At 45.1% G+C, this 26080-nt stretch overlaps 1 protein-coding gene across 1 annotated transcript; it reads left to right on the top strand.

Moving 5' to 3' along the window:
- Window positions 1–24796, top strand: LOC118514619. Its single transcript, XM_036061616.1, has 7 exons — window positions 1–148; window positions 2382–2561; window positions 2640–2856; window positions 6957–7099; window positions 22234–22296; window positions 22435–22515; window positions 23460–24796. The coding sequence occupies exons 1-7, from the start codon at window positions 137–139 to the stop codon at window positions 24015–24017; spliced, it is 1254 nt and encodes a 417-aa protein (XP_035917509.1). The 5' UTR covers window positions 1–136; the 3' UTR covers window positions 24018–24796.
- The last annotated feature ends 1284 nt before the right edge of the window (window positions 24797–26080 follow it).

Here is a 26080-nt window from a genome sequence, read left to right as displayed (position 1 = left end):
TCAAACATCAGTCAGCCAGCGTCCGTTGTGCAGTGCGGTACAGTTGAACGTTACCACCAGCAAAAGCAAAAGCGCTTCTCAAAGCATTAAAGCTATTCGTCGGTTTAGTGCAAATCGTACAATTTTCCCCAGCAAAATGGCCTTCAAGGTAAGGCAGAACGTTCTGTTTGTGAGTGTTTGTAGAAGTGGATGGATTGAGTGAAAGGATCGTGGGCAGTGGGTGAAGTTGTGCTGTAAAGTGATCCGCTAAGTGTTTAGCTCGTGGTGGAATCGATTCTAAGGAAAAGAATTGAGAAAGGATCGAAAAATCTGGAAGTTTTGTCACACACGGTTAAGCCGGTTGGAGTGTCGATTGGGATAAACTGGAGCCCATCAGTGATCGAATAGATGTTGATGGTTTTAAGTATTGCAATGAGTTTTACGCAGCAAGTGTGAACATTGTTGTTTTACTTCTAATGCACTAGTTCGAAAATGTTGCAGCATTGTTATTCTTGCAGTAGTAACGAGAGAAAAGTGCTTGAAACACGACACGCAAAAACAATTAAAATTGTTTAATTGGCCAAGAAATAGGACCTTGGTTGCTAAACTTGCAATCAGTTTTCGTTTGATTACTAGCGATTTGTGCTTGCAGTGTCTTCATTCGTTCATGCAAGGTTTTCCTTAAAATTGATCTACTATTTGAGGAAATGCTTTATCGAACCATTTATTGGAATTATGTATCATTTTCAGGTCTTACAACAAGAGTTTCCGTTTTTTTAACAACTTGTGGTTTGAGGTACAACAACCATACGTCTCATGGTAGTACTAAGGTTGTTGGTCATTTCAAAATCACGCATTGCCATAAATATGAAGACACTTGTCAGGACTCACAGGAATGAAAAATTCGGTTAGAGGGCTGGGGCGATCCGGTGGCCGGGACAATAGGCTCGAGCAATAAATCCCATATAGACCTCTACTTCGTACGAAGAATTCACTATCCAGCCAAGGGGTTAAATTAAGTCACAGGATGAAAGCATTGGCAGGCTGAGATCTTTCGAGATTATTATCACCAAGGAATACTGCAAGAAGGTTTATTACAGTTTAACGAATTACACGTTAAATTGGTTAGCTTGTTGTTTGATTTCGGTGGGAAGTTTTGTTCCCTAGGGGAAATGAATTGGGTCGGCTCAGTTGAATAGTTAGTATTGGCGTGAGTAGTTAATACAAAAGGATTGGTATCGAAACCCGGTCCTGAACTGTCACTTCGTACACAGGACTGGCTATCCAGCAATGGGAATCTTAAGTCCGTCTTAATCTGGCCAAGGGAGCCAGAAATGGCCAAAACCTCTCGAGGTTGTAGAGCTCTTATGTTGATTAACACTATTTTGTGCTGCGAAATTCAAGCAAATCATCAATTATTTGCAATTGGAAGTCACCTATTTTTGAAGGGACACTAGATGTGACAAGTCAGTTTGATTTATTCAAGACAAAATTAAAAGAAAATGTGCATCGGAATTCCCAGTTCCTCAAACCAGTCAGATGAGTCGGAAAAACAAACCAATTACTCGTCAACTGCCTTCCGTTAATTGCACCCTGACGATCGCGATCAGGAGCTAACTTTTACTCGTTAATATTATGCGATCCTACAATTACCAGTCACACTCCTTCAATTAGGATCAATCGTCACACATAATTACTGTCGTCTTGCTGAATCCGCTCGTTAGGTGGCTGGTGGACGGGTAAAAACAAGTAAAAGCAAACCCATCCACCAAGATGTCACCAAACGGGTGTTGGATTGCGCACCCGTTGCTCCCACCGGTTTTGTTTCCGTTTCCCACTCGCGCTAACGAGGCGTCAATTGGAACCAGTTCCGGCCGTTGGCTTCGTCTTCGATGCGTTTCATAATTACTGGTTTTGCACTGGGCGGGAAAAGCAACTTCAGCCCTGCATAATGCATAATACACGCGACACGCCCGGTGCAATGTACTACTGACGTGCGCGAGAGTGACACGTTCTGCAAAACGCCTTTCTCCCTAGCCAAGGTGGAATGTCCGCTGCTTTTCATGGGGGTCGCATCGGTCGGTGACCCGTGACGGGTGTGTGCGCCGGGGGTTGATTGTCCGGAAGAGAGATAGAAGAGTCCGCTCGATGGGCGATCGTTTACGATCCTCGACCGTTTAGCGCTGGTTTTCCTCGAGCGGGGCACTAAATAAGGCATGATTACCCATCGATTACCCATCGTCGGTGTCTATCGGGCTGACCCCACTATCAGCACACCTGATGCCGTCCGTGATTGCGTAACTGATCGACCCACCACGGACGGGCGGAGATGCGATAACGAACGAACGAATTTTCCGCAACATCGGTCTGATGCATTTCTATTCACTTTCTCATTCGCACAGTTTGTAGTATTTGCATCGCTGCTTGCCTTCGCTGCGGCCTTCCCCGGTGGCTACGGAGATTACTACGGTGCGGAGCATCAGCTCGAGGGTGGCCATCAGTACGGACAGGTGGCACGCATCTCGCTCGGTGACGGCCACGGACACCACGAGTACCATGAGGATGAGCACGTCGACTACTACGTAAGTGGGCCGGGATGGCAAGACTCGGTGCGGACCGCTTTCACTAACCCTCTTTCCTGCGTTTCGTCTCACCCTCAGGCCCCACCAAAGTATGCCTTCAAGTACGGAGTGAACGACTTCCACACCGGAGACGTCAAGTCGCAGCACGAAACGCGCGACGGTGATGTCGTGAAGGGTCAGTACTCGCTGGTCGAACCGGACGGTTCCGTGCGCACCGTCGACTACACCGCCGACAAGCATTCGGGATTCAACGCCGTTGTGCACAAGACGGCCCCGGTCAGCCACCATCAGGGTGGTCACTACTAGAAAGGGTCTTCCCATGAAGGGGAAGTGAACGCCAACTGCCCTCCCTACGGGCCCCTAGCAGGGGCTTCTTAGTGCCTAGGACCAATGTGTAGCCCAGTAGTAGTCTTCTCACGCCTTCTCACTTCCGTCTCGCTCCCACTGTACCTCTACTGCAAACGATCGAGGAACCAACTCTTTTGGTTGCCAAAACCCGGTGGCGGGGTTGACCAGAACATCTTCGGTTGTGAAAAAAGTATCACTGCTCGCAGGGAAAACTCAGTTCCCGCACAGTAGCCAGTTTTGCATAGCTTCAAGAGAAAAAGCACACACACACCATCGTATTAACTGTGATATTAACAAATTTTTGCCACGGAAGTGAGCGATGCTGCAGGCGGAGTTTGTAACCTTGCCAGCATCTCACCACAGCCACGGCCAGCCAACATAAGAAGTAGAAGGGTAGTAAATTGAGATGAAAATTCAACCTCTAATCGATGGTGCGGAAAACTGTGCGAGCTGTGAGCCCTGCGAGCCACGTGCCAGACGAAGTGGCTGACGTAACCTGTGTGACTTGTCGCGGACGCTCCAGAACCGGTTCGGTTCGGTCTTCCTGGGGTAGTTTCGGTACGTTTCCTGGATTACGCAAACCATCGCCACAAAAACTCTGGTCACGTACGCGGCCCGATCGTGGAACAGCGGGAAAACGGCCCTTGTTACGACGGATCAACACATGTGGCCGGTGGACAGCCAGCTGGACGGGAAATGGCACGCGATAGTCAGCAGCTGAGTTTTTGCATTCGCGTACGCGTTCCATGGATGTACCGTTGCGCTTTATTTTCTTTCACACACTGCACCCCGCCCCGTTTTTTCCATCTCGTGAGACTCATGTTGACTTGTATTTATGTAATTATTACGTTTGTTTTGTTATCTGTTATCAAAGCGAATAAAGAGGAAGTTAAAAACTGTATCGGCATTGTGTTTGGGGCTGGGAAAAGTAGTATGGAGGAAAGAAAAGTCTTTGCGAATGGGAAGTTCATTCATATTCTATAAGAAAAATGTGTGGGATACTTTAGAAATTGTTGCTTATCAGGTTTGGACTGTGCAGATCTTTGTTTAATACTCATCAAACGCTTCAGTTAGAAGTGATGCCTGTTTAAGTTCGATTATTTTGAATTGAAAAAAGTGTTAAATTTTTAAGCAAATTTAGTAGCATTATTATCAAATAAACCAGTTTATTTACATAAACAAATGCTTACAACCTTATAGATTATCCGCTTATTGTTGTGAAGTTAAATTAGTTCATTTTATTTCTTTAATTATTATTTTGTGTCGTTTCTTATTTTGTTATTTTGTGTCGTTTGTTAAATCAACTCTTGGAAATAAATTTTCTGAAAGAAAAATGCGGAATTTTGTTAACTATATGGCCAAGTTGACAGGTTAGTTTGACAACGTAAATAAATTCTTCATAAATGATTATAAAAAAAGAATGTTCAATGCGGCGGTCCGGTGTTTAGACAGGACCGGGGTTCAAATCCCATCTAGACCGCCTCCCCGTACGCAGGGCTGACTACTTTGCTACGGGTAAAATCAAGTCACAGAAAGCCAGAAATGGCAGGCCGAGAAGTTGTAGTGCCATCGAAGAAGAAGAAGAAGAATAAGAACAATGGTTTACATAAAAATTATTACTTTTTTATTTATTACAATGTATGTTTTTATACACGCACAGTAGCAGTATTATTTTCTGCTGGAAAAAATGTATTGGAATACTGAATTTTTTTTATTAAATGTTGATTGAAAAAGTATGTTGGAGAAAGAGTAATGTAACGTGAATTTCGGAAACGATCTACAACCTATGTAATCGCTACACTATTAACAATAAGACCATTTACATTTTGGCGTGATTAAATCATTTTTTCAATGTATGCACATGAAATATGTTTAACTCGCTTTCGAAAAATGATCCTCGATTTTAGGCTGATTTATTTTAAATCACTTATTCACGCATTCAGAATTAGGATGGATCATCCTATGATTTTAACAACAACAAAAACTACTTAAGCCTTTTATTTTGTGCATAAATCATTTGAATTTGAAGCTCCGAACTGAAACGCCATGAAAACAACAAATGCTTGTTTCCGCTCGTTGGAAGAAATGTATTATATGCGCCTAAATGTAGGCTATTTGTATAGCATGCACAAATGCACAGTGACGAACAGAAAAAAAAGTGTCATATGGTTTCCAGATGTATTTTTTTTGTGTTGTTTGGAGTGATTTTTAAATTTCAAAAATACAATTAAATTGAATAAAACGTTGAATTCAGTTAAAACATAATTTTGGAAAACATTTTCGTAGTGCTAAATTGATAGCTTTTATGGGTGTAACGATAGTAAAACAAGAGTTCAATTTTTGTTTTTGGGTGATGATTTTTAGTCGGTTGATTATCTCATGTTAAATTTGAGTTAAGTAATTTCTAAGTCAATTATTGAATTTCTCTAAAACCTACCCAAAGATCTTATCAAAAAAGTAATGTATTAAATTGATTTAAAACGATTCGCAACTAACGTTGCAAAGAACATTTATCTCTTTCTCAATTCCATCACTATAATTAACCTATCTGCTCGAAAATCTCATCGGATCCACACACTTTTGGTGGACCGATTGACGCCTGAGTAAAATTGCATAACCGCTTGCAGTTTCATAGTTTCTACCACGTGCAAGGTCGTTGAAGGCCGTCTCGGCGTGATGTGTTACAGCTGCTGCTGTTGCTCTCGTAGGCTCGTACATCCGTTTAGCGAGAGTGTTTTTTACGACCATAACCAGGGAACCGCTACGCCTGTTCCACTGTGTCAACCGCTGGTACCGTTTCATTGACATACCCAACCCGTTTCATCCCCAATGGTACTTCTGTTTACATCTAATTTCAATCCACCCAACAAAACAAAGGACTTTTGCAATTTTGCTCAGGAATGTGTGCAGGGAAAACCGCGTTAGCGACGAACCTTCACGATAAAATTATTTACGGCTGACCTCGCATCTCGAACTGTGTGTGGTTGATCTTTCCCAAACCCTCTTCCATCCCTTTTTTCCATCGCATGTACACTTTTCCTCCTACACCGGGACGTTCCGCATTGGCGCCGATTTTAACGGCGAGGCTCAAGAGCTGTCAAGGACCTCATTTTCGTGATCGACGCATTGAATAGCTCGGCGTCGGGTAAGTGGCTCGGCGGTTTTGGAGGCATTAACCGGTGCAGCAATGGCAATTTGTTCATTCAAATCCGTACCACTCGCCTATTAGCATACAATTCCGACATTTCGAGTGGTCACCGTCCCGATGACCCTCTGGCCGACACGCGAGTGACACAGATTGAACAACGCATTGAACAGAGTAGCTGCCACCGATCGTGCTACGACTGCTTGCTGCGGTGTATTCGCGGCGGTTAAGATCTTTTTCTCGGAGGAAACCGATATCGGGCCCACAAAAACCGAAACTTTATGGAGCGTGTGCATGCTGGAGAAATATGTTTCAGGAAACATATTTTACGCCTTGCCTGCCGCGTGCATTCCATTCATATCATTGAGGTTAACGTGCGGTTTAACCGGCTAGAATGAAGACTAAACACAGTCTGCCAGAGTTTGATTATCCATTCATTAGTTATTTTAAAATTATCAACTATTTGTTTCCAGTTCTTGGGGTAATTTGAGAGCAACCACTTCAGCGACCACTACACATGTCAATTCGAATAATTATCAAACGATCTCCCATCGATCCTAGAGCAGCCTCCCATCAATCACGCGCACCGGATTTCTTTCGTTAATTCGTCACCACAATTCGCCTGTGTGTCAATTAAATGTCGTCGATATCGTGGTGGAATGCCTTGATCCTGCACCAAATACGCGTCCGACTGTACATCGTGTTGTTAGTTTAGCTAATTTGCCCCTTACCATTGGTGGCCTTTTTGCTTAATTAATAACTTTTGTGTCGTTACGCCGGTCTCATGCTCGCACTTGCTGAGCAACCCTTGAGCTCATGCTAAGCGCAGAACATTCCGTTCTCGTACACGTCACGGAACGGTCGCCGGAATGCTTTCCTCGTGCGATGCAGACCGGCTTCAGTGCCACGTGGCCATATGTTGTGGCCGTCCTTCGGCGGTATGCCGGCGGTTCGCCTGGTACTGGTCTGCCCGGAGTGGAATGCGACGCGCACTGCCATTGACGCGGTAAAGCAGATCAAGGAAATGAGAGTAGTAGTGCAGCAGGTATGCGTCACCGTGAGGCGACACGTCGTCAGCACGGGTCAGCAGCAGTCGCAACGCACCGTCGCAGATTATCGTATTTTAGTTGTCGCGTTTGTTTGCGGGGGCGATTTCTGTTTGTGAGACGGATAATAATCTATTTCGCTGTCACTTGAAATGAGGCGTGAAAGTTCAACACGCAACTTCGGGTGCGATGAAAGATACCGGTGCCCTGAATAATCGGGTTGTCTAGGATGGTTTGGTGTGAAGGTAAACTGGAGCCGAGGTGGATTTACTCTACATTGCATAATAAATTATTTGACTGACTTTTATTTAAACGCGGTAATAAAAGCGGCTTACTGAAGGTCATCAGTTGGAAGGTCAAAATGAGGGATTTGCTTTTATTTAAGGTGGTGCAAGTGTCATAAATGTCGTAGATACAAGAAGCTTGATATCCTTCTGCGGAATTATTTTCAGGACTAAAGCCGTGCTGCTCTAAATTTTCGCTACTTGCTCCGTTTCTCTATGGACATGTGCTGCCAAAAACAACTCAGGGATAAAGGATAAGTTATGTGTAATAATATATTTTTTTCTTAAGATTTCTAATAAGCTAGGCTTTTTATTAGATAAATTGGGATTTGAGATCTTAAGACATCTGCTCTTGGATCTCCAATGCTTCACTTAAGATCCCTGATTTTAAATCTCCGATCCTTGGTATCCATTGGCATCCTAATCCTTTATTTTATATTCCAGGATCCAAATGCTTGGCTCGTTTCAACCTGACCAAGGATCTCGGGATCTCAACTTTCAAATTACCTATCCCTGACATTGGATTGCTGATTGATATTTCTGGAACCATGCCCTTTTCCATTTTCACGATCTTAGCTTTATTTTCCATACCTCCTCGGATCATTTATTTGGCAATTCAGGAAATCTGATTTGATCTTGCGTAGTGGATGATTGATATGATCACTACTTATGGAACCAGGATCTCTGGTTTCTGCTCTCAGATTCCTGATATGGGATTGGGTGATCGTCAGCTTTGAGTCAGATCCTAGGTCTCTCCTGTTTATTCTTTGGCGCTATAACTTTGATCATGTTCGACACGATTCCCATGACTGACTCCACAGGTCGATCAGCCGGAGGTGCCTTGCTGGGAGATAAAAAAATCAATATTTTTAATTCCTCGTTATTTGTCCTGGTATAACATCACGGTTTTCAATAATGCCCTATATACGTAGGACAAAGGCTTAGCAATGGCATGTAAAAACTAATAAAACTGAAAAGCTAAAAATGATAATGTTGGATAAAGCTAAGAAAGACCAACAAAGCGCTGCTCATGATCATGAACTTCTAACCACATCTAGATGTTCGCTCTTGTTCAAACACTTCCCCCTGCATAAAAACATAATAGCGATCGTGAATGATCAGATCACGCCATGACTCCAACCCGCCACCTCTTCTCACTTCCGCCACTTCCGCCACTTGATCTGATACAGTTACGGTAACGAGAATAAGTTTTCTTATTCCCGACGATCGCAATAGCAAACGGATGCTGACAAACCGGAGCCCGCCCGTAATAATAGCAGTAAGTGCCACATTACCTCGTGGGCGCCATTAAATTGGACGACACACCTCACACTCAAGGTCGCGCTCACATTCAGCGGTCCGATGTGGTAACAAAGTTGTGTCCCCGGTTCCGTCCGCATGTCCGTAGCACGTTCGCTTCGTCACTTCCGACGCCCGTGTTGGAACACGACAACAGGCCCTAGCTCTGGTACGGCACTCGTTTTTTTTTTTTGAGCGAGCAGATTGAATTGAACGAACAAAGCAATTCAATCCATTAGCGGATTTAGTGGTGGAAGCGAACTGCCACCAGCAGAGCGTGGCTAGGGACGCGGATTTCGTTTTCGAAAATGATGATTTTATGCCAAATTATGGATTGGAGGAATTTGTTGTTTGCTTTAGTGGCGTTTCGGTTTGGCGTCCCTCCACCCGGGAAGGGACCATCACCCGCTGGCCAGAATGCTGCTGAGCGCGTTGATTGATGTTCGACTTAAGCGAATGATTTAAATGCAAAATCAAGCGACGAACCTATTCGGAGGCATAACATCCTATTGGTGGCAGCAGGATTGATCGTACCGAGCGCATGGTTTGACACGAGACGGAAGTTGAGCTAATCCCTGCTAGCAGCTTGGAGCCGTGCGAAACATTCCTGCCAAACTTTCTGCACAGGGTGTACCGTTGGTAAAGGTCGGCCCAAACAAGGCTGAACGAATCTCCGTTGCGAAAGGGAATTGCGAAATAACCCCAAACGCTCCAAGCTTCTTCGAGCGGTGAGGTGGACGGAAGAAGCATTTTTAATTAATTTTTACGCCATACCGTCGTACCCCGACCATCCCGGGCTACCGATCGGCTCGGTATTCAAAGCTCGGTGGTGCTAACTAATTGCCGAAATCTAGTCGGTTCACGAACGTCTCTGTCCATTAATGCCTGTACGAGCAGCAGCAGCAACAGGTGACAGGGAGACCCATTGTTGAGTTCCGTTTGTTCTTAATTGATCGTAAAATTTGGGGTTCTTTGTTTATTGTCACGCTGGATGCCCGATAGATTGGCTTATGTTTTAGTTCGGTCGTTACATTACGGGCGGTGTAGTTATGGTGAATTTTAATCTTCGCCGATGACCATCAACCTGCTCTTGCGTTCAAAGCAATAAAGAGGAGACAAATTAATTAAAAGCAAATAAAACTAATCGAGTGAGTGTCTGCACTATTGTAGCACAAGGAAGAGAGCAGCAATGGGAACTTGACCTACTCGCTCGGATTGCAAATGTTAATGTTAGGATCGGGTCTCAACCTGCATTAGAATATCTTTCAATCACCGCTGGTGGGGAATGACCAACGAGCAAGTGGGGTGGTTCTATGACATAAGTATTCGTTTGTATTCCCCACCTGGACGCATTCGACGTAAAGCAAAAGAAGCAAATCAATTATTCATAGTCGATTTCACTGCCACCGACCGACCCACCCACTCCAGGACAGGACTCCCCAGCACGCGCAAACCCGCTTTAGGTCTGATGATTGCTTCCCATCGGGTTGGACCGGTACCGGGAAGCTGAAAGGAATCCCTAACCGAACGAAAGTGAAACCGGATCGGCAAACGGACCCGGTCGGCAACCGTAACCCAATTCCCGGCACAGTACTGTGCAGTAATACCGAGCGAGAAGGTCACCGCCGGCCGAACAAGATCACGGAGATTCGTGCGAAAATGTCCGCTCACGAACTTCCCGGTGGGACACGCTTACCAGTTCGCTCGCGTTCCTGAGTCATCGACGAACGAGTGGATTCGATCAACCGCCGGTACGCTGATCGATTGCGGTTTAAAGCGCTGGATAATTGCAGTTCTCGTCCCGACAAGCCGGCTACTCCCAGCTCGAGCGAGTTCTTGGCGAGGTGTCTACGCTCACGGTTCCTTATTCCGCTTCTGGTAGCCGTAATTGCTTCTGGTGACGTGTCGACAGCCGCCACCACCACCGATGTTGTCCACCACACTCAATCCACCCAATGGTGCCTTGTGGTGTGGTTAATGTAATTATACCGTTTCACGTGCTAAGCCACTCTTTACCGCATGAGCATGAGAAAATGTATTAACGTGGGGCGTTTTTTCCGTATTCGTTTCTCCTCACTGTAGTTTAGCTAGTGCGGTAGCCATTCTGCGTCGGTAGAATCGTATGCCAAAAGGTATGTAAATTGTCCACGAGCATAGTGTGATTAGATCGTGTGATTGGATGAGGTGGATGTCTTTTTTTTCGAACCCCGGGTGGTTGGGCTCCTGCTTGTGAACCGATGCGAACTCTTGTGGGGTGTTACAGTTGTAGCTTGGGTGACGACGTCCTTGACGGTGGCCTGGGGTACTAACGGAGGGATGGGGGAGTTCTTGGAGAAGGAAATTACCACCGCTCACGAGGCCAGTCCAGTTGAATGTAGTTCATTTACAAGCGTTTGTAGCATTGAGCTTCATTTGCTCAAGGGAGCGATTGGTAGGGCGCTTTTGATGGGGCTGAATGGAAGGATAATCAAGAAATTATTATACGCGGAGTGGGAGTTTCAGCAGTGGTGGTGATGGAGAAAAGAATTAATTGACAGTAAAGTTTGGAATAATTGGACAGTATTTAATGGCCCTTCGTGCGGCGTAAATGGCACGAGTTTGAGAAATTCTAGATAAGTTTGCTAAATCACATAAGCATGTGAAGCATGCAATGTGAAGCAATAGACTATTAGAACCATTATGTTTTGCTTTACCAGCATAATAAAATGGGTAAATTATAACCCATTGGAATGTATAATAAAGATTATAATGACTCCTCTCCTTCGACTCAATAGCAAGCCAATCAATGCTATTGTCAAAACTCTCAGTCTACTAATCATTATTTTGAATGCTCTCTTATCATAGGAAAAGATCGATTAAACATCATGGCACCTACTGTTATTTGAAGCTTTTTATCTATTTCTAAGTAACAAAACTACAACTCTTGCAGGCTACCTCCTCAACAAAACCCCAGCTCTCAATGCATCCTAAACCCAAAAATTGCTCAACATACCTTTGACGATTGGTGTGGCGTGTCGGGGTTTTTGTATCACAATTTGTTCAACGCTGACTTGACACTTACGATCAAGGACCAACCAGCTATTGTACCTTACGGCCCTTATGGTGAAACGAACCTTCCGAAAGCCCTCCAATCCTGCCCAACTAGCTCCTGGCTCTGCATTCGATCGAGCCCTTCTCATAATTGCATTCGATGCGGTGTCAATGCGTTGCGATTCAGTTACCGTTTTCCGTTTATTTGATACTGGCGCAACGATTAGGTTGCAGTTCATGGTAGCTGCCCGAGTGATCGGCCCAACCTGAAAGTCTTCAATTCGGCAATCGGAGTGAGAAATCTCGGCCGGTGTCAGCTTTGCTGTGCAGCTGGGCTCACCTACTGACCTTATCCTAATATACACGTAACAGCAAGACAAGACAGTACACATCAGCCCGCGCTTAGGGCCCTATGGCCGGTGCGGTTTGTTACGAACCGTGCTCTGCTTTACTTGGTCCTGCCATTGCCTGCCAACTTGTGGGAGATAAATTTGGACCCGATTAAAGGAAAAAAAAAACAAGAAAAACAAAAACATTCCAACCCCCGTATCACCTATCATCATCGACGAAAATTGTGTGGAAACAGAGTTAAAAAAAAATTGGTTCCACTTGAACGGTAGCCCTTTCGCCCTTTTATCTCGAATACCCGACACAGGCCACGGGAAACGTTCGCATACGAGAGCACTTTTAGCCCGTCACAAAAAAAATACACACAAATAACGAGTTCCAGGAGGGCGTAATGAACGGGTGGCGCTGAACGTTTGAATTTGGTTTTACATGAGCCGTGCCCGACACTCGTCAGCAGGCAGCAGACTCGACAGTGGCAAACGGTTTTGAAAAATTACGTCCGAACCGGTCAACCGTTGCCGTTGCGACGTCAAAGGTGAAGCGAGTGGTGAAGCAGCACGGTACACGGGCGTCAAGGCCGTCCAAGGTCTCGCGCTCGAAAAGACAGCAATGCCGGCGCAGCACACGAACCTCGGAATTCCGTACTTTCTGATCGGTGAAGCGGCGGGTTTTTAAAATTAGATTTGGAAGCGTGCGGCAAAGACAAAGCTATTTGAATAGCAAAATAATCGTGTGCCAGTTTATCTTGATCTAGCTTAAAGTTAATGCTTTGACAATATATTAAATATTTATTAAAATGATAATGATAGCATGCAGAGGTATTGTATGAATAATTTGCAACTGTGTGAACACCTTGTTAAATCATGTGAACTAAGGAAGAAGGAAGATTGTTGTGAATGGAGAATAATTGTTTAGAATTAGGTTGATTTTGATAATGTTTCTACAATATTCTAGTCGATTTCCGAAAAGAGAATCATTTTTGTCTTGTTGATGTTATACATTACCTTCTAACCGAATTGAATGCCTTCAATCTCACCGGAACTAAAGTAGCTCGGGATGATAAATCTTAAACCTTCACCAACTTTAAACCAAGCGACGAAAACACATGTCCCGCTAGCAAACGAGATCGATCCATCAAATCATAGCATCACATACCCTTTACGCATGCGCACGGTTGCGCTGCCACATATTTTCCGCCCGATCCGCGTCCGGCCACGGTCGTAACAGGAGGCGCCCCGCGTGCAAGCGTGCTTTACATGCTCGTAAAATGTTGACGAATTGATGGAATTTGGTGCGCCAGTTGACAAGATAGTTATCCTCGGCCCGGTAACGATACGTTGAACCTGACCACCGCCGGCAAGCGACCGGAAGACTTATCGGACGTGTAGGTTGTTGCATTGAGAGCGCATTAGATTGATCCAATTTGAATAATCCAACCTCGTTTATGGGCTACGAATTAGTTGGTTCCAGACACAGTTGCGTAGAAGGATAAAAAAGAAGAAAAACGCCCCATTAAAATTAAATTTAAATTATGTCCGACCGATGGTTTATAATTGTTTCTTTTTGTGTGTGGAAAAACGTAGAATTTCCATAATGTACGATACATTTATGGTGGAACTGCATCTCAACGCCCAACGAACAAAAGGCCCGCCTCTGGCACTGCTCTGGGTGGGTTAAATTTCATCGATAATTAATTTTTAACGATATCGCAGCCACAACCAGCGGAGCTGATCGTGTGATGATCGTGTGCACCTTTCCTGCCAATCTTCCGATGAAATCGACTGAAACGACGATCGACTCGAGAACTCTCCTGACCATCGTTTCGAGGGACAAACGTTATACTGCTTTACACCCGACGGAGAGAGCGAGAGGGCGTTTGTTACACTACGATCGCCATTCGATCACTATTGGTGGTAGTTATTTTATAACGATCAATAAATTGTCTCACGAGCCGCGAGTCCTTGACATTACTCAATATACGACCGAGTGGTGGAAAAATTGTACAATCAATACTGCCGGTGGATAGAGCGTTGCTTTGGTTCGCCTTTGGTACACTGGAGATTTGGTGTGGTTTCTGACCCGAAACCAATCTCGGGAGTCAGATTTATAGCCACAATAATTGTCTTTATTTGTTGAAAAATCTATTTCAAAACAATCCGCCCTGTTTGGGTGGGATCAAAAAAGGGGATGTTAAAACTAATGAGCTTACTCTCGCTTTCCGTTGGATTGTTGATCCGCGGTATGATTGAGTTGATCGATTCGTGCTGGCAATATGACTACCCAACGGACACCCATTTCCCTAATGACTCTAAATGAAGCTGTTCGAATGGAACGCGCTTCCTAGATGCTTTGCTGTCAGACGAGATGTCGATATATGACGCAGTGCTGAGTGTACTCCACGTTCTCAGCGATGGAGAAGTGCTAAATGGCTGTGTGAAGTGCCATTCCCTGCCTGAATGCTAGAATGGGTTGGTTCGGCTGGATTTAATGTGGGGCGTACGCTGGATGACGGAGATCGCTATCGAAGACCGGTGTCTTCTGACCAGCTGTACCGTGTGAACCGTGCAGGTAATTGAATCATTCAACCCATTATCAACCGGTCGCGGTGTACTTAAATCGAGGATGTAGAAGCGAACATTCATAGTCACCAGGCTGTCATTCGGTTTAAAAGCAGCCGCCCGCTTAGTACGAGATAATGTTGCACAGATAATTTGTCATCTGTGGTTCGCCTTTGTTCGGATGCATTTAGCAGCTCGTGTGTCTTAGGTTGTGAGTTGCGGCTTTTACCGAGCGTTTGAAAGAAAGGGCCAGCGAGACATGAGTGGTTTTTATAAGAATCATATTTCAAGCGTAGAAAAGGCGGTGTCCGTCTCAGCTGGCTAGTTTGTAGCAGATAAGTTCTATGTATGACATTTTAGCTGGGGATGTTTGACAGACCTGTAATAAATGTTTGAGGAAGTTCTCTTTTTTTTCATAAATATATTTTTATAAAGTAAGGAGTATAAAGGATAAGTGATTTATAATGTATATTCCTTTTTATCAACTACTGACTAAAAACATGCTAAGAATTAGTTACTAAGATTCCGAAATGGATTCTCTCTCTCTTCTTGGTCGAAGAACCTATCAGAACATGTCTGCCTCTTCTGGCTTACTATACTTCATGATACCACGTAGTTGGATATTCATTCCTCACTACGGGGGAACAGTTCATATCGCATTCGAACCCCGATCCTGCCGTATGAAGGCCAGCGCCTTAAAACACTATTCATCAAGATAAAAATTTTGCAATAACTTCAAACAAACATTTCCTTAAATAACAATCACTCTTTAATGTTAGACAGGGGTAGACAAGGCCACCAATAACCATTGGCTGTTCATTTTCCCGCTTATTGCCGCTTATTGGCACACCATCGAACGCGTATGCAGATAACGATTTGCCACGAACTGGACGCGCATTAGCACGGTTTCGCACGAACGGCACCCACGGCAATCATCCGCCCGCTACCCAGTTCAGTAGTCAACCCGGCAAATGGTCTGTAAAATGCAGCTAATCGAACATCAAACTACCGTCAAACAGCTGGCACCTATGCTCTTTCGTGTCCGTTCTTAGCTCACGGACTCGGACTTTAAAGGTAATTTTGCTACAACCACAACCCAGCGAAGGAACAACCAGTGCCGGGAAATACCGTTTCCAATCTCCACCAGCAGTCCAACGAGCCCTCGACCTCGACAAGGTCTTTTGGGGTGGGTATTTTTTCTCCGTGCTCCACCCACCGGTTGGCATTATGCAATAGCGATCCTCGATTCGCAAAAAAACAAATCCGTGACCAACCCGTTCCATGGTGTATGTGTTCTGGCACGATTATCCCGCCAGCCCGCCGGCAGTTTGGGTGGCAATTTAGGGTGGTAGTGGTGGAAATTATCAGCCTCTCGTAATTTAAGCAGCTCGTAAAAAAGGCATTATCGAGCGAGCATGATAATCAATCGCAGGGCAAAAAAGGATTCGGGTGTTCGATCACCGGTGTCCATTGGAGCAGCTGGTCGAGTAGAACGCCACGGCATGTTTTGTGCGAACGGTCGAACAAACTATCGCAATCTTTATCTCGTTCTTATTCGGGGAGTCGTAAATACTTCGCCGACAGTGCGCAATGGGCGTCATCGTTCCTGGTAGCGCCCGTAGGATACGATCCAGGGAACGCCTTGCTGGTTATTGACATTTTAATAAGAAATTCAAGTTACCTTTTCGAGCTGTTCCCGGACAATCCTACGCTCCACCGGTGTCATGGGATCGAACGTGCCAACTCGCGGTCAAACAACACTCAAACGCTGAACTTTTGCTGCACGGTGCTAGGGTGTCCGTGTTTGTGTAATGTTCCGTATGACACGGCTTGTTTATACCTCATTAATCATTGCCGTTGAAGATAAAAATGTTTCATAAAGTACTTCGCCCAAAGCCTGCTTATTACCCGTAAAATAAACAGTTTCCAAATGAAAATCGTTTAACAAGATCCGGTATTTGGTATCTGGCCCTCGCCGATAGCTCCAGTGCTGGCAGCATCAGAACAAATAGCACAATTAGAGTTTAATTATCGGCACCATTCTCCGGGCAGTCCCAGAGAACTAGAAACTAGAACACGATTACGCAATTGGCCTGGTCGCAAATGGCAGCCAACTTTAAAATAGAACAAAACCACCCCCGAGAGCCAGCTTGGATTGGAAGTCCATTCCTTCGGGGAAACGGAGATCGATGCCGATCGCCGCGGCTCGTACAATGAGCGACCAGTAAGATCAAGGACTAGTGCACTAGTCGGGAGGCGAGATTTCTATCGCTAACGTTTGCTCAGTTTTCGATGAGTCAGTTAGCACCGCGGGCGATCGGAAATCGATTGCAAAATAATGATACTCCGGACTGCTCGGCATTGGTCCGCATGCTAATGAACGCAGTTTGTTTCGATGCCGGGTTTGGTCGGAGCGTAAAAGTTCACACCAAGTCCCGTTTGGCCGAACCAGATGGCTTAAGTCGGCCCCCGTACAAAGTCCGATCGCGCCCTCGACCGCGCGCGCGTTGTTGACGATCGTCGGTTGGTGGTGCGAATGATTGAGAGTAGTTGCTTTTTCCTATTTGGAAGGTGCATTAAACTTTATCGGCCGTTGTTTATGACCTGCTTACGGATCTTTGGAGCTAGGCAAAAGGTTATTTAATATCTTGATGTGAAAAATAGAGATATTAAAATTCGTTTTCGATATTTTATTGTGGTATACTCGTTTAAGGTTTTGTAGGAATTGTTTAATTCTTAGGTGTCCTTGTCAAGACATAAGACAAATATTGAATTTATTCGTACAACACTGGTCCAGTCACTTGAAAATCGATTCTTTCTCTAGATTTTGAACGCATTATAAAATGTTGTCTTCTACGAAAGAATTATCTAAAAAAAGTATAACGAAGTCAACCATCGTAGCTCTAACGAGCTTGAGCCATAAAAGGGCAAATCCGCACAAGTTAAAAGAATTCTCAGTTTGATAGATTACTTCCTTGCTATTGTTCTGCCTTAACTGATCATTCTACTCATTTGGATTTGTAAAAAATCCTCAATATTAACTTTTGTATACCACAACTCCCAATAATTGAAACCAACGACTGCCGGCTTCGAAAGATAAGTCTAGATTCTTAAGCATTCTTTAAAACCAAACCTTCAAAATGTCACCCCAACCGGAGCTTATGGTCGGAGAAAGATAAAACCAGCTTTAGAAGCTCATGACATTTCGCCAGCATTCGAGACACAATATTTTAAGCTCACCGTACCGAAAAACCCTCTGGAATTTGGATGCCGAAAAAAAGGTCATTTTGCGTAGCATTGTGCGTCTTAGGTAGATCCAACCATGGAAATGAATCAAGTGACATGCCGTATCGTAGGATGTGTATCGCTCTAGCCTTCGGGAGTAACAGCTCGGGCGGCTGGGATCCGGGTCAATGAACATCCACAATGAGAATAATCTCAATTACTGGATCGGGTTGGGACAACTGACCAAAAAAACAAACCCCCCCGGTGAACGTGAGCGTTTCCCACTATCTTGAAAGGTGCGTCTTGGGTGCCTTTTTTGGCTCCATTCCCAGAGCACTGTGTGATCGGAGGTAAAAATGATCTAAATCTGTTTATATCTCACCCGAAACCAAGCGATTGTGCGTAGGTTGATTAAATCGTTTGGCGTCTTTATGGTAGAATAGTATTCGTGTCGACCAGAGACCGAAATGTGTATCAATCATCTCAAAATCGTTTTACCGGAAGGTGCCACGGTTAACCGCAGCTAAGTAAGAAGCAAATGTTAGATCCGTTTCTGCGCAGTTAAACCGATTGCACCGACAAGAACTGCTGACTCATTACGTGTGTGGGGTGTCTTTTTTTGGATAGCATCCAACTCATTCTCACCGGCCTGCGCTGCACTACCTTGCAGTGGGATTAACTTCTTGGCCATCGTGTACCGGGCGGGTGTACACGGTTATGCAGCTTAGCGATGGTTGGCTAATGACTGGTCGGTGTGTGTGTCTCTTCGAGCGGGGGCTCACGGTAGCTTATGTGCAAAGTTCAAGAACTGATGTAGAAACAAAAACAAGGGTAAGAGAGCCGGGAATGGTTACATGCTGGTTGCACATTTATTCCAGGTAACATTATACCTGGTCCTGTCAGCTGAAACAGGAACATCGATTTTGCACAAAATTCTTCCTACGCAGGGTAATGTGATTAAGCGGAGGCTCAACTAAACATCTCGAGAGAGCCTGATGCTACTCCGGATACACTCTAGAAGCTTAATTTCACGGCAACAAGACAAGAATTCATTGCATCAATGTGAAATAGATACAAATGCTGGGCAGCGTTAGAAGAGCGGCATAAATCGTCTCTTCCACCCAGAGTGGGTTCGCTTGGCTACCATGCTGACATGTGAAAGATAACAGTACCACTACAATATATTTGCGCTATGATATGCTATCCTTTCGCCAGCGAAGGTTTATGCTCATAATTTTTCTCTTCTTCTGTCTGCCTTCCTTCTGGCGTTTGTTTGTTTATAGCTTCGATTGAGTATCGACGATGTTGGGCTTATTCTGTCATTATAAATCAGTAATTGTGGAGCAACGGTAGACTACGAACCGAACATGAAGCACCCCGTCTCGTATGATGATGCTGGGCAGTGGAGCTAAATTTTTTTAATTTTTTTGCGATAGAATTAATTGCTTGAAATATAAATATAATAAAAGAATAAAAGTGGAATGATACTTGTTACCTCCAAGTGAGTTGTTCTTGTCCATTCTAAAGACTACTTTAAATGATAATTGAGCATAAGAAAAATGGTTGATTGTACCTGTTATATTATTATAGGTTAATTTAATTTAAAGTTTGTAATAAAACAATGTTTTAAATAAAACATCTTCTAAATAAAAATCTAGATCAAAAGAAACCAAGTTGTTCACCACTGGATCATGTGCATCCATTGCAGACCCTTTAGCCGCAATACAATTGCGTTCCCTTCAAGTACTCCAACACGGACCTTTACCATTACACCGTTACGGGCAGACGCGATCCCGGGACCTTAATTGAAGCACCACTTAGCGAATCAATCGGTCGGTCGGTCGGTAAGAAGTGAAATGGATTAACGGGTACTTCACCGTCTATTGACCCTCGGCCCGGTCAGGGAAGCTGCGCGACATTGACATTGGTTTGGAGCATGTTACCGTTTCGGACAAATCGACGGATCAACGTTCGCAACACCGAGGGCAAGCATTTAGTCTTGTCGTTGCGAAAGCGCGAATCACGCGGATTTTTGTACCGCACCCGAGAAATTTGCGCCATTGACATTGAACTCTGGGCGCGCGCGAAAAACGCCAAAGGTTCCACGTTCGCTTCTTTCGCTTCACCACCACCCCAATACCTTTCTCCTTCGCTGAGAGTTTCGACACGACACGATGGTGCTGCATGCTTAACAAACCGCGATCCTTTTTATGTTTCTCTGCCCTCGGGCGGCGTGCACGGAGCTGTTGGGCGTCATTTGTCTTGAGCAGCATTCATTCCTTCGTCTTTATTCGCCCATTTGACAGCTGCTGCTACTAAGTGGAGTCGCCCAAGATTCGGGAAGTGAAGCTGAACGAACGCACTATGCTTTTGGATGTTGTTTTTTTTCGGGGTGGTTTCGCCTTTGTTTCTTGGTCGGCATCCCTCTGCTTCAATCCATTCACCACCCTGTGTTCACAGTCGTTCCGTGGGTGGTGCGTCTTTTGTGCCCGGTGTTTGATCTCCTAGGGGTAAAATTTTATGTCAGATGGTTTAAAATCGCATTAAGCGTTGCCGTTTGGCAACAGAAACTGCCAACACAATGACAAGTTAGGTTATAATTATAACGGTGTGTCAGTTGTGTTTGTTTTGAATTTTGTTGTGGAAGTAATAAAGTTAGATTTATCACACAAAAAAAATAGCAAGTGAAGAACAAGTGGCGTATAACATGAATAAATTGATGCTTAATGTCAAAGGGTAATCAGCAATACGGCCAGGCCGTTCTTTATGAATAAAAAAAAAATGTCAAAGGGTAATCAATAACGTTCAAAACAGTTGAGACTTTATCATTTATTTCAAATAATACTCCCCGTATGTTGACTGTGAAACCACAAAATATTTGAATTTTCTATAATTTTCTTAGGCAAGAGTCATTCATTAAATTTACCTTTTTGACATTAATTGCAAGGGCCAAAACCGACAAGAAAAATGAGTTCGTTCCATAAACATAACATTTATAGCTCATACACGAATCGCTTCAGCAACAAATTATGCCCCAAAAATGGAAAAAGCCGGAAGCCACAGAAGCTTTACGCATCCATCAACCTCCCGGAACCGAAACCGCAATTTTCATTTAAAAAATTCAATCAAACCCACGACTCCGACACCGTCCCCACTGACTCTCAGCCGGATGTGACGCACTGCACGATTTTGCCACCAGGCCCTTTTTTTCGAGCAGCCCTTCAGTAGAAGATCATGCTTCTAGATAGAATTCTTTGTTTGCCCAAAACCAAAACGAGCCAATCGTTTCCTTTCTTTATGATATCGGCATGAAAATTCTTATTCGCATCTAAACCGCAGCGTGACCTTCAAGTCGGAGGTCTGAACAATCTGCCTGTAGTCGTTGTGAGGTGATGGATTGTTGAAAAGGGAGGGGTTTATTAACCGGAGGAGGACAGCAAAAAAACATCAAATCAACTCCCATCAGACAAATGAGGATATGGATCGGTTTTTAGGGCTTTCCATGGTACACCAGGACCAACCGGACCTGTGAGGCTTCCATCTCATTTCATGGTTCGTTCACAAGAATGCTTTGTTGATGCGTGATGTTTTTTTTGCGTGTGTATTTAAATGCTCATTCTTGCTGTTCACATAGCCGTACGCCACAAAACGCATCCGGCACTGCGTTTAATGCCGGGGTGCTGTAAAAATGTCCAGCCTCCAGCCGTTCCGTATCGCTCTCGTTTGTACGAGATCGGTCGTGTAATGATCGATTGAGTGGTAAAATAATGGCACGCTCCCTTCTCCTCTCCCACCAGCCGTGACCACCGGCCAGACCTGACGTCACCGTCCTGTCAACGGTATCTCGCATCGACACCGTGGACGCTACCCTCCCAGGCTGTAAGTTACTCCACCACTATTGCTTCCCTTTCGTCGATCACACTGAGCAGCATCTTGGCATGTTGGACACTACTACGCTAGACAACAGACGCTGCCTGCTCCTTCCACCTTAACTGTGTGACGTTTTCGTAAAATGAGTCGCTCTCTCGCTCGCTTCTGCTCGGTCGGTCGATCTCGGCGCACTAAGATCGTACGCTTACGGTTGCCAGAACGGAGCGTTTGGGGCAGCTCAGAGACGTCGATATTTAGAAGGCGAAACGAAACGGCGCTAGCGAACCGTTGAGAGTGAAAGGGAACGAGCCAACCCCTTGATGGGGTGGGTACCGGGCGTGTGTGTGTGTGTGCGCGAGTGCTGGGCGGGGTGGAAAAAGGAGACTCGAGGAGCAACAACGACGACAACGCTGAAGCCCCACGGACACCGGCAGTGGCAAAACGCACGGGTGGAGTTGACTATAAAAGCGGTCAGCACAAATCAGTTAGATATCATTCGCAGTTCAGAACTCGTCCTAGTGCAAAGCAAAGCTTGCTCAAAACAAACCAACCAACCAACCAATTACAATGGCTTTCATCAAAGTGAGTTTCGAAGTTTCGGTGCTAATCTGAATCCTTAGTGAGAGGGATACTGGTGGTTCTCGTCGGGAACACCCAGCAAAGTGTGAGCGTGAATTTGTTCTAATTGCTTCTCGATCTTCCGGCTTCTTCCTTTTGCAGTCGCTTGTGTGCCTGGCCGTTATCGGAGTTGCCGCCGCTGGTGTGGTCCCGCTCGCCACCGAATACCAGGGAGACTACTACGTAAGTAAATAGTCCTTTAAGGAGTGCCCAGTGATACTAGTTTCGAGTGAAATTTGCTTAAAGAGGTGATCAAGAGATTTAAAAGAAATAATCGCAGAGTTTCTCAAAGCATTGCACGGCATTAAAATCTTCATTTGTAACCTTATGAAAATCAGAAATTTCTACACTCATTTGTTCATTTTTGAGAGGTTCATCGCTTTGAATCTTTTGTAATGAAGTCTCTTTTAAGCTCGCCTATACATCTGCATCTTGTTTTATGATGCTTGACAGGCTTTTTAATTACTTCCGTTACATCTTAACATTCAAATAATTATTCGTACGACATCAAGCAATAAATGCTAGACAGCTGTTTTCCCACAACCGTAACACACCTCGTTAACCGGGCGACCGAAACAAACAAACCCTTTTAAAGCCGAACGCCCATTAAATGCAGCTTACGCTTCTTTGGGGGCGATCATCCGCCATGTTTGGTGATGTCGCGAACCATCCAATTGTAGCTGCATTCACAAGTGCGTAACCTGCCCTTGATCGCGTTTTCTCGTTTCATCGATGCACTGGCGAAGGTGAAGTGAAAACTCAACTTCGAGAGACACTACTCTCGAATAAGACTTGAAAGCGATCACATTCGATCGCTTATTAATATATTGTTGAAATGTATCTTGAAATCGTTATTAAATGATACGATCATTGAAGCTAAAAGCAAACAGCTACCGAATCTCGATCCCTGTCAGAAGCTAATCTATAATTCACTAGCAAAGATGATGATGAATTGGAATACATTAGTCACAGCTGCACCTTTTCGGTAGCTGCATAGAATAATTTAAACTATTTCAACGGAAATCGTTTGTCGGGCTGTGGAACAAACCTTCGATACTCTTTGCCGAAGGTCACCACTTTGAACGATCATTAACTGGCTCGCTTCCGGCTTCGTTTTTTTACTGCAGGCTCACCCCAAATACTCCTACAACTATGGTGTTCACGATAGTTTGACCGGAGATGTCAAGTCGCAGGTCGAGAGCCGCGACGGTGATGTCGTGAAGGGCCAGTACTCCCTCGTCGAGCCGGACGGTTCCGTGCGCACCGTCGACTACACCGCCGATGATGTGAACGGATTCAACGCCGTCGTCAGCAAGTCGGCCCCGTCCGTCCACGCCAAGACCGTGGTGGCCCATGCCGCCCCGGCCGTCGTTGCCCACGCCGCCCCGGCCGTCGTTGCCCATGCCGCCCCAGCCGTCTACCAGGCCCCGGCCGTCTACCAGGCTCCGTCCGTCTACGCCACGCACCAGGCCCCAGCTGTGTACGCTTCCCATGCTGCCCCGGCCGTCTACGCCACCCATGCTGCCCCGGCCGTCGTCTCCAAGACCCTGGTCTCGCACGCTGCCCCGGCCGTGTACGCCACCCATGCCGCCCCAGCCGTGTACGCCTCGCACGCCTATGCCCCAGCTCACGGAACCGTTGAGTACCATGGCAAGGCTGCCGCCCCGCTCGCTTACTACCACTAAGCCGAACGATAGTCACACTCGACGCTCCGAAGCTGCCCACTCCCGGAGGACGCCTCACCGTGGGCCTGATTCTCTCCCTCCCACCCTAGCCTGACTTCACTGCCAAAAGTGTGGATATTTATTTCATCTCCCTAGCTCTATTATCCCCGCTCGTGCAAGGTCCCACGAATCGAGAGCCCACCCGTTCCACGGGAAGCAGCTTGTTTTCGACCCAGCAAAACCTCTTCTTCTTCCTCTCTAATGGCCACCGCTAAACGGAAGCATCGCCCGTAACATCACGCCCGTCGTCGTTCTTCTGTATATAGTTCGTGATCGTGGGCCCGAAAGCAACGTTTGGTTTGGTGGCAGTGCGAGCGACTGGACTGTGTGAAAGAGTTTTGAGTGAACTGCTGATCGGGTTTTGGGGAAAATGTCGCAATGTGGACGCATGTTCTAGTTCCGCATTTCCTCGAACATCACTATGAAAGATTTCTAAAACAAAAATAACGAATCGGATTCATTTCGATCGTAAGCTTTGCTTTGCACCTTCGCTCTGCACACTGCCATCGGATCGAAACCTGTTGCAGCCTGAGTTCACGATCAGTAATACTCAACGTGTACTTCGAATCATGACGAACGAGTCGAATGTTCCGGCGTTACTTCTTCGGGGCTTTCCTCGTCAAGCTGACGGTTGTTACTCTGCTAGCCTGGTGAGGATTGTCTTATTTGTACAGAATGGAATGAATGCCGACGATGATATTAATTTAAACTGAAGAATAAAACTCAAATGTACGATGAAATCACTGGTGTTTGTGTTTCTTGTTGCTGGTTCTTCGCCTGTTCTATGAACTTCACTTTGATGAAGCTTTCTGGAGTAAAAACAAAGAGTTAAAAAGAACTTCTGTTCACAAAACCTAAACCAAGAGCTATAAAATTTAACTTTTAAAGGTGTTTCCAATCGAACTTTTATAAAGCAAGTTAATTTTTGGCATTGCCACATTTTGGCAATTGACATAGGGTTCTTAATATATGATGCATTTATTCTACAAGCTCCTGTTTTTCAGCAATATTTAACCATAATCTTCTTCTTGAGCAACAGAACTTTTGGAAGGCCTTCAAAGAGAATTAATTTATAAGATAAATCTATTCTAATTGGGTTGTTTGACTTTTTGTACTCGTCGAAGTGTGACAGCCGTTCTGATAAGACGTGTTTAAATCCCACTGAGATAAAAAAAAAAAACCGAAACCAAAACAAACGAAATGGTGCTACGCGTGAACACCGTAAAGGTGGACTTCACCGGTGTACCGAAACCAACGTACCAGGAGATCCACAAGTTTGTGGAAATCAACCTTAAACTGGACGTACATGAGGTGGTAATGCTGCAAATTTGCAAGTTGGAACCAACCGTGTATGTCAAAGTATCCAGCCAAGAAGTAGCCGAACGTACAGTGCTTGCAGCCGCAGAAGCGATAATCGTGCTAAATGAAAAAACGTACAAAATCCCAGTGGAAATGGCAGACGGAACAGTGGAAGTTAGGGTGTATGATGCACCGGAGGAAGTAGAAAAGGACGATATTGCCAAACTCCTACAAAAGTACGGTGACGTGAAAAGTGTCATGCCAACAACGTGGGGAGCCAACTACAAATACGCAGCCAAGACGGGTGACTTCAAAGTCCGTATGAAAGTAGAAAGCCCAATCCCTTCCACGGCCTACCTGGGAGGCGAACACAAAGTTTTGATAACTTATCAAACTCAAGCCCATTTGTGCCGATTCTGCAACTGCAAGATACATCCAGGCGTGTCATGTGCTCAAAATAGGTTAAGTTATGCGGATGCAACAAAGGCTGCAGTAAGCACAGCTAACACAAGCAAAAGTAATCCGAGCAAAACCTCCACACTCATGACTACGCCTAAACCCGCGGTTACAAATACATCGCCGACACCATGCACATCAAAATCTCTAGCTTTACGCATAGAGAAGTTACAAACCGAAATTGCGGATGAAACGAGCGTAGTGATGACTGAACTTTCGCCAATCTCTCCCGTACTTACACCAATAAACAGACCCAAACTAGTGCGTCC

The sequence above is a fragment of the Anopheles stephensi genome, chromosome 3, assembly GCF_013141755.1.
Source record: "Anopheles stephensi strain Indian chromosome 3, UCI_ANSTEP_V1.0, whole genome shotgun sequence".
Classification (NCBI taxonomy): domain Eukaryota; kingdom Metazoa; phylum Arthropoda; class Insecta; order Diptera; family Culicidae; genus Anopheles; species Anopheles stephensi.
This window is presented reverse-complemented; position numbering and strand designations above follow the sequence as displayed.